The 9,529-nt window shown below is 37.4% G+C and overlaps 1 protein-coding gene across 1 annotated transcript; it reads left to right on the top strand.

Annotated features, from left to right (window-relative positions):
• The first annotated feature begins 26 nt into the window (after positions 1–26).
• Positions 27–9,093, top strand: MZT1 (mitotic spindle organizing protein 1). The gene is made up of 3 exons (XM_009463891.2): positions 27–116; positions 3,672–3,817; positions 5,355–9,093. Exons 1-3 carry the CDS (start codon positions 68–70, stop codon positions 5,376–5,378), a joined length of 219 nt encoding a protein of 72 aa, XP_009462166.2. The 5' UTR covers positions 27–67; the 3' UTR covers positions 5,379–9,093.
• Positions 9,094–9,529: the final 436 nt, after the last annotated feature.

The raw sequence follows: 9,529 nt of genomic DNA on the forward strand, positions 1-9,529 counted from the left end.
GGGGGTGGCGGCGGCGGAGGGCTTGTTCCGCTTCCGGGTGGGAGGTGAGGGGCGGCGCGGGGTCGCCATGGCGAGCAACGCCGCCAGCCTCAACGCCGTGCGGGAGACTATGGACGGTGGGTGGCGGGAGCGGTCCGTGCCGTGACGGGGGGTGGCAGCCCCGGGTCGGGCTCGGGCCTCTCCGCGCAGGTCTTGCCCCGGCGCTCCTGCCCTCGCCCCTCTCGGCAGGCTGCGGGGCCTTGAGCCGGTTCTTAGTTGTCACGGGCGCCTCCCCTGCGAAGAGGGTTGCGGTTTGCAGTTGCTGAAGGATTTAGCGCATAGCAATTTCTTTTTACTTCACGTAACGCCTAATGTCTGAAGCACTTCAAATATGCGTGTAGTGCTGGTGTCTTTGGACCTTGTGTGACTTTTCTTGTTTGTTTTTTTAATGAGCTGCTAAGCATTTAACTTAGAATAACGGTATTTTTTAATATTTATAAATATATGTATTTGTTATTCTTTCTCATTATTTGAAATAATTAAGGCAAATTATGTTACCTGGCTCTGCGCATCTTCGATTTAAACTGGACCAACCCTGTGGTGCTGCAAGTGGCAGCACCTGAACTGATCTTAACCCCAATATCTTGTTCCTGTGGGCTGCTCATGTCAGAAAACCAAAGTAAATTACTAAAAAAAAACAAACCACAGTGAAAAAGTTTTGAGAAGTGCAGTCAGTATTACAGAATTAGAATAATTTCTGATACAAAAAACCTGGCACTGTTGTGGGATGGGGAATGTGAGAGAAGTGGCACTGGGAGTAGTGGGAAATATTTGAGATTTATAAGCTGTGAGAAATGTGAGCAGGGTGAGTTAAGATCAGGTGTTCACTTTCTCTTCCAGCCTGACTATGAGGAATCAAAGCTGGCAGGTTCAGGAGGTGTTTCTTAGCAAAGTGTAGTGTGAAACTCTTGAATTCCATGGAATGGCTATGCCAAAAGCTTATACGGATTTCAGGCAGAGTGGAAAGCTGCCAGAAGATCCCCTGGGAGTTGTTAAATGTGAAGACTTTCTCTGGAAATGCCCTAATGAGGGACTAGAGGCTTGGGAGAGTGTTCAGGGGGGTATTGCTTTCTGTTTATTATTTTCTCACCATCTTCCTTTGTATTATAGTTATGGCTACTGTCGCATAAGGATTTCTTAGCTATAGACCTTCATGAGTTGAACTGGTGTAAAAATGAGTCTTTCAGCCACTGATCTACCCACTCTGACCTGCTGCTGGAGGCAGGGCAGGACTGGCAGGATTATTATGGCTGCTCTGATGCTTCAACAGGATAAGACCTTTCTGTGCAGCTGGAGAGAGGTTTGTTTGGGAAGGACAGTGATTCTAAGTTCTCGTAACTGTACTTAACACCTACCCTCTCTCCACTTCTGCAGGAATGTTTTAGATGGGAGGAATGATATGTGGATTTAAGGACAAAGTAAGGCTCTTGAGAACTGCTACGGAAAGTGTATTAGCCTTCAGATTTAGAAGCCCAGGCTTCCTGTGTAACAATGTGTGTATTTTATTTAGGATAGACATTCATAATTTAATCTCTTCCTAAGGGCAGGTGTTTGTAGAAGAAAACAAATTTCCGTTAACTTAATACTACACTTGATCTTTAAAGATTTACTTAAGCAGAGTCTTAGAAATACCCTCATGTTTGAACTTTTACTACACTTAATAAATAAATTGTTTTGGGTTTTTTACTGTTCAAAATAACATTAATCTTTTGAAATTTCCATTATAAGAATATTTATTTAAAGTGCTTTGGTGAAGTAACTGAAAATGTAAAGCACTATGATAGCTGTGTCCATGTAATTAGATTTTTCTTGATGAGGGCCCATCATAATTACTAGAAAAATATTTGTAGGGTACTTTTTTTAGACCTTTTTAAATAGAACATGAAATCTGTGTGGCGTCTTAACTTACTGCAGAAGAAATAGGTGCCTAATGGAAGCAAATAGGTTGGTATTAAAAAAAGTGTTCTTTTATATCTTCAGTAGTTTAGAAAAGTAAAATGCTTAATCTAGAATGTCAGATATAAATATTTAGCAGCTGTTCTCTGCAGAATTGTTGTTAAGAGCTCAGATTGTGGAGAAACCGCTATGTCTCTCTGCCAAAGATGCTGCCTCAACACCTAAAGATATTTTCTGTTAGAAATGAGTGACCACAGCTCTTGCTGGCATGGCAGATTGGAAGTTATCTTTAGTTAGATTTACTGCTCTGCCTTCAAATACGTCACATGCTTAGTAAATTTTATGATAAAATTTAAATGGTAAAAGGAAGTAAGAATCATTTATTTCTGGAAAGCTGTCGGTCTTTCTTAGTTTTGTAGCTCTTAATGTTCGATGGCATTTTATTGCCAATGCATCAATTTGTTGTTGCTTTATCTGGCTATTGAAAATGCTTTCATGTTGACAGGGTGGGCATGTGTAATGTGTTTGGAACGATTTGCTTCCAAGCCAGTGGGAACAGAAAGCCTTGTTGTGGAGAAGGAAGCTCCCCTTGTGGCTTGTAGTTAGGGCTTTGGTCTGACAAAATTCTTTCATGTCTTAAACTTGCGTGTATTCTTAATCCAACCTACTTGTGTGGGCTTTGAGTGTATTATTACTCTTAGAGGGATTTTTTTCATAGCATCTGACATTTCCCTGTGACTTCAGTGGAATTGACCGGATCCCTTAAGCCTTTAGTGTCTTGGCCTGGGTGAGTGTGACTCTGAAGGTGTGCTGCAGCTGTGTCTTTGGTATACCAAAGTGAGAATATTTTCATAGCTGTCAAGTGGACAGTAGTCACTTGCCAGGCTGCTTTTATATGGTAAGAAAGACCTTCTACTTCACTTTCTCCTAGCTTGCAGGAGGTTTGATTACAGAAACAGTGTGAACAACATCTGTTCAAAACCAGCCTGTATTGCTAGGGGCTTAGCCTCAGGATGGAGATTACTGTAGCAACTAGAAATAAAATCTCAGTGAGTTGTTTTGTTATACATATATATATATATATAAAACAAACTGTTTATGAGAAACAAAGAAAAGGGGCCTTCCAGGGAAGGTTTGGAAGGGGAGAGAGATCGATCTTTGTTTCTGCACAAAGCTGACGGGAATCTCCTTCTACAAAAGGTTTCATACTGATGTGTGGCACTGCTCTTGGCTTGGGTCATGTAAAAATCGGATAATCCTTATCCTTAAACCAGTGTTAATGTTAGACCTGAAGCCAGGTTTAGTTATGGAAGGAGGTGGTTAGAAAACTCCTGACATTCTCTTTAAGAATGTGCTTCCAGTATGTTTTAGTAGGAGTTCATCAGTATCTGGAGTTCAAAAGCACGGGTTATTCTTATGGCCTACCTTTTACATAACTGGTAAGCATGTTAGTTATTGAATTCTTCACTCATTTTTTTTACTTTTCAAAATCCATTATCCAGTATTAAGTCACTGAACCAGAAAAGCATGGTATTTATGTTAGAAGCTGTGGCTTCTAGCTTATGCTGGAAAGCTGAACATGAATGCTGTTGTTGAGGTTCAGACTGCAAGACCTTTCCACAGCTGCCATGTTCACAGGCTTTACTGTAGAAATTAAATGTTAATGAATAATATTTTTGATCATTGAAATGTCATAGTCTGTAGGGACTAAAGTGCTTTTGTTTTTTCTGTTGCAGTTCTGTTTGAGATTTCAAGAATATTAAACACTGGCTTGGATATGGAGACATTGTCTATTTGTGTGCGGCTTTGTGAACAGGGGATAAATCCAGAAGCATTATCATCTGTTATTAAAGAACTGCGTAAGGCTACAGAAGCTCTAAAGGTAATGCTTTTGCTTAAAAAGCTTATAGAATTGTTTTTAAGAGTCAGATGTATGTTCAACTTGCTATACTTCAATTTGTAAATTGTATTTTAAGATATGACTCATTTTTAAATCAAGGAAATGAACTGTTCCATAGAAAAGGCAATGAATACAACTGAATGGAATATGAAGCAAGAAATGGTACGAATAAAATCTTTTCAGAAATAATTAGATTAACTCTTTTGAAGGAAAAAAAAAACAACAACCAAAACCCACAGATCTTTATTTTGGGTGTTTGTAGCCACCATTTTCCCCCCTATCTGCATCATATGAAAATGGATTGCTACTTTCTCCTTTAACCCATATCACCTCATTTGTACAACCTCAGGCCTAATAGTGTGCAGCAGTACTTGTAAATGGGTACATGCAGCTTGCTAATGTAATCTTCAGATGTTGCTTTTACCACATTAACCTATGCTTGGAATCTCTCCGAAGACAAACAAGAGGGGATTTCATGGTGTGTGTATATACAGGGCTTTTCAGAATTTGGCATTTACCTCTTTAGCTAGTAGAGAGGGCAGCTATGGTTTAAAAAAAAAAAATCCTCACTTGACTTTTAAAGGATTTTCATTCTTTACTGTCTACCTAAACATCATGATTTTTCCACTGTATCTTATATTTGATTATATGGGAAAACCTATAGGGGAAACCTATATCTAGCCTGCCTATCTCTGTTCTGGAAGACTGCATTCTGATTCTTAGAAAATTCAACTTATAGATTTTTGACTAGATCAGTGTTAGTCAGGGCTATTTTTCCATCGGTTTTCCAATTTTTTACTTCATTTTTAACTTAACATTTTCTATATTCATGCTTATGCATATTTTATATTTGTGTACATGCTTAAATGTGCACATATGTTTAACTGCTTATATAAGTAATTGAGGACTGTTTTACTTTGCTTTTACTGGTTTATCATTCCTGTTGCTATCCTTTGCCTGTTTGTCCCATAGCTGGCTTAAAATCTACCAATGTGTCTCCAACAGCTGTACCTTGTAGGCTGGCTTGAGTTATTCAGTAATAAAACTATTTACTGATGACCTTGATCAAATAATTGGCAGTGTGATTAATGCAGTTAGGATTAGTGTCATTCTTCTAAGTTTTGTGTCAATAATTTATCTGTATGCGTGAGAGTAATAATCACTAGGAATTGTATAAAGAAGTAAACTCCAAAGGAAAAAAAAAATCATGCTTTCAAGCACTTCTTGAAAGCATTAGGGTAAAATGTACAGGATACAAGCTGCTCAGACACAGGGTATACAATTTAACACAAGCAAACAGTAATGGCTATGTTAATAAAGATAATGGCAGTCGACAGCATTATTTTAAAAAGTATTCATTAGAGACGAACACTACCCATATTATAATTTTCATAAATAGCTTATTTTTAGACTTTTAAGTTCTCTAGGTAAATTCAAATAGTTACAAGAAGAGACTAAATTTAATCTACATTGTGTCTGCTTCTGGTGACTTGCAATAAATGTTTTTCTCTGTTTCTAGGCTGCTGAAAATATGACAGGCTGACATGGGAGAAGATTTCTGCATGAGAATGCCAAGTTAAAGTTAACAGAGGCTTTGAAGATTACCACTATTCAGAAAAAAGTGAAACAAGTGTGTGTGCAAAGGTTTCAGAATATTTCTGTACTCTTCTTGAAAGGGATGATGTACAGAATAGCTTTGAAAAGTTTTTTAATAAGTTCACCAGTAATCTCATTGCTTGATATTTTTGTGAACTATTTGCGAATATAATGCAATTGCTCTTCTTTGGCATCCAGTGGTTTTTAAGCCATGTCAGATACTGCACACTTGCTGAACTTACTAGTGTGTAGCAAAGAATATTGTTATGAGTATAGCTTGTTAATGCATCCTTTAGAAGTGCTAATATATCCTGGTTTTATCTCTTGCTTTGATGAAAAACTACATGTGCAATTCTAGTTTTGCTTTATGGACCAGATAGGAATGAAGCCCATCCTGACTTTATTTTAATTAGAGTAAGGGTAGTGACTTAAGTCTCAGTCTGAAAGTAAGAAATAAAGCACTTTTGATAATGTAGGTAATGAATTGTCCTTTTGATTCAAATTGCTGGAAAAAGTGTTTTTAACTTAGATAACAAAGGAACTTCAGTTATCCATGCAGAAATGTTTGTAAATTTAAATTCTAGATTACATAGAGTATTTTACAGAGTTCAGGTGCTACATTTGTTATTCTGACTACTAGGCCTAAAAATATTAAGGCTATATTGTTACTTCCTAGTCAAAGCATATAGGAGAAGTATTGGATTTTGTTGATGGGAATCAATGAGTCTTTAAAAAGTCATTTGGTATAGGAATGTCTTCTCATTCAATGCTAGGAATCTTGACTAATGCCAAATCAAGTGTTTCTAGTATATACAGTAAACTGTTTATCATGTTACTTTCCAGTAAATATCCTTGCATCCAGGAATTCTACTTCAGATGAAGATGGTTTCTTGTGTATTCTGCATTTGCTGCTGTTTAAGCTTTTTCAGTTTTTTGTTAGTATGGTTTCAAGGTGTTGTGTTAATAGGACCTAAAGTAACCTCCAAGGTTAATAAGGTGGAGCACATTTGGAAATGAACCTGAAATCTTAGTGAAGCCAAACTTTATATTTGTGAGGAGAAAGAAAATTCTTTCTACTTTAAGAGTTTACATCATATGTACTCTAGGTCATAGCTCTACAAAAAGTGATCAAGGAGGCTAAATACTTCATATTGCTGGCAGAGAGAATAGAAAAATATTTATATTACACTGAATCACTTACCATTATTTACAGTTAGCCTGGACAAAAAATCATTCCAGGAGGATGCTGTGAACTTCTGGGTAACCAAGCTGGGAGACTTTTAAGTGGTATCAGTTTTCTCACTCATATGAACACTTAAAATCCTTTGTAAGTTGGTGTTGTAACTTCAGGTTTATAACTCTTGCATACTGGGTGTAATGTTTTTTGAAAACATTAAGGTATCCCTAGTATGAAAAGATATCAACAATGAAATTTATCCTAGGAAATCTGAAAAGTCAGTAACCGGGTCAGATCAACACAAATTAGCAATTAGGTCTTCTACTTAACTTCATCTAGACTCAGTGCTACATGTCAAAAATGAGAAAAGACGAGGGAGCATTCTTGCTGTTTTCAGGAGCCACATCTAAGTCTGTGAGTTCTCACTTGCAAAACTTAAACTCTGAATATTTTGTGTAAACTATAGCAAGTGTGCCCAAAATAATTATGAAATCCTATTGAAGTGCATGTTTCTGCTGGTGCTTTTTCTTTTCCTCCATTGCCAGAGGGCAATACAGGAATTCTGATGAATTCCCTTGAATGTCACTCTCTTGATTTCTTTGCATTTATGTATTTCCAGGGGTTTTTCTAACTTAATAGCTTGATTTCAGTTTTGGTTCTATATCCTTGAAATGCTTAAAACCAGCTTGCAAATGCAATATGAGAACAATTTCTGTGTAATTCTTCATCTGTCCAGTAAGTTGCACCTACAGTTTTACCAGCCATAAACTTACTGGTTTTATGTACTTAGACACTTGCTGGTAGACCATTTGTCATGCAGGATTATAGAAGCAGGGCATGTTTTTGACATTCAAAAACCTAATTTGGTGGATATAAAACTAAAAATTCATCGCTTTCATTATTACATGGAACTAAATGGTAACATTGGTTCAACATAATAGTTCATATTGACAAAATGAAATGCAAACCTTACAAGGTTGAATATTCAGCATATTTGGGCTGAAAGCAGGGAAGAGATGTTTCTTAAAATTGGCAGATCTGTGGTTACCTAGAAAGTCTATATACTTTTCCTCAGCATAATTGGCAAAGTTTCTTTCAAAATACCGGATGGAACAAACATGCTTAGGAATTGGTATAACAGAACTCCCGATCGCTTGTGATTTGAGGTACCATCCAGAACAAATACAAGGAATATTTTCTTCTTCTTCCTGGTAAGAAAAGCAGAAGATCCCTCTAGTAGGAAGTTTCATACTGGAAATGTTTCTGTGCTGTAAAATAAGTCTGTCACTTTGTTAGCATCCCCACTGTGTGAACGTGAGCGCTCAGACTTGGCATTGATGGCTGAGAAGCCTTGGCTGCGTTTGTAACACGTACCACCTTCTGCTACATGTAACTGTAAGAAGCCAAGCAAAGAGCACGTGCTTTTCCTCCATGCTCCTTACTTACATGCTCTTGGAACTCTTGAAAAGATAAACTATACAGGTTCTGACCAAAGGTTTTTCTGACACAATAGCCTCTTTTGTAGTCAAAAGCAGATGCCTGAGGAAGGATAAGAACAATGCAAGCACATTTGGTTCTTTTCCTTCTGTGTTGTCCCAGCTTCCAAGTGTCTTCTATTCCAGGCTTTCCTGAACATCATATGGTTTGTCTATTTAGTAATCCCCAATGCTTCTTTTTCCAGTACTTGCCCAGTTTCCCTTGGACTATATACGCTTCCTGAATAACAGCAGCCTTTATCAATTGATGTCTGTTGCATGCAGAATTGCCACTTCTTGTTTATTTTGAACGTGATTTTTACTTGCTTAATTTAATGTTCCCTGCACAATAAACCTTTACAGATCATGCTTGTGCCAGTCATGATTCTGCAGATGTATAACATACTCACCTTTAAATTTCCTCTTTTCTAAACTGAAACGTGTTAGTTAACATATTCTTTGGCTGACTAAAGGCATAGAATAGCTTCTGTATTTATAAACTGCATGCAGCATTAACCATGTAGTTAAGTACTGGCCTGTTTACTTTCTTGTTCTTTATTCCTTTCCTAGTAATTCCTAATACTTGACTTGCTTTTTTGATTTGAACTGAGCTGTTTTCATGGCATTATCTATTGTAACCGCAGGATCTCTCTCGAGTGGTAATAGCTCAGGGGCTATTGTTTCATATGTGAAACTATGGTTGTTCATCTCCATGTGTATATTTTTTTTATTTATCTATGCTGAATTGTATCTGCCATTTTATTTCCTAATCCGTCTTACATGTCTTCCTGCAGTTCTTCACAGTTTGCTAGTAGTCTTACTACCATCACTAACTTTATCATTGGCAAATTTTGTGGCTTTGTCCCTTGTTCGAGGTTAATTATGAATAGGTCAAGCAGCACATGACGTAGTAAAGACTGTGGAGTGCAACTGGTGACCTGTGGCAGGAACTGATTGTTTGTTCCCATTCCTTTTCAGTGATTGTGAATAAAATGCAGTCCTGCCTTCTACTTACAGTTTGTCATTCTTATACTGAGTATCTTTAGTGTCACATATAGCACAGCTGGGAGAGCTTAAGCACAATAATGAATCCAGTCCTGCAAAGAGTATGGCATTCTAGATAACTTCCAGGATCACTGACATTTGTAATTATATAATTATATTTTAGAAATATAAACTTAAGTAAGAAAATAACTTTACAGGAGATTGTAGAGTACTAGAACAAAGAGACAAACATATGACCCCGAAGTCTCCATGTTAACATTAGGGAGATTTTGTTTCTTAGGCAATTACGTTAACCAAGAAGTCTGTTAACAAAAAAAAAAAGCGGAATGATGGTTAGGCCAAGGCACTTGACCTAATAGAACAGTATCCATGATAAGTGCTTGTACATTATCAGCTAATGTTCTTTTCCCACCTGCTGGTCTCCAGCTGAGCAAATACTGG

This window comes from Nipponia nippon, unplaced genomic scaffold, assembly GCF_047370975.1.
Source record: "Nipponia nippon isolate SJK-2023a ecotype South Korea unplaced genomic scaffold, ASM4737097v1 scaffold_2, whole genome shotgun sequence".
Lineage (NCBI taxonomy): Eukaryota > Metazoa > Chordata > Aves > Pelecaniformes > Threskiornithidae > Nipponia > Nipponia nippon.

Coding starts and splice junctions, on each gene's coding strand:
- MZT1 (XM_009463891.2), top strand. CDS start 68: ATGGCGAGCAACGCCGCCAGCCTCAACGCCGTGCGGGAGACTATGGAC. Junction 117..3,671: donor CGTGCGGGAGACTATGGACG/GTGGGTGGCGGG, acceptor TTTCTGTTGCAG/TTCTGTTTGAGATTTCAAGA. Junction 3,818..5,354: donor AGGCTACAGAAGCTCTAAAG/GTAATGCTTTTG, acceptor CTCTGTTTCTAG/GCTGCTGAAAATATGACAGG.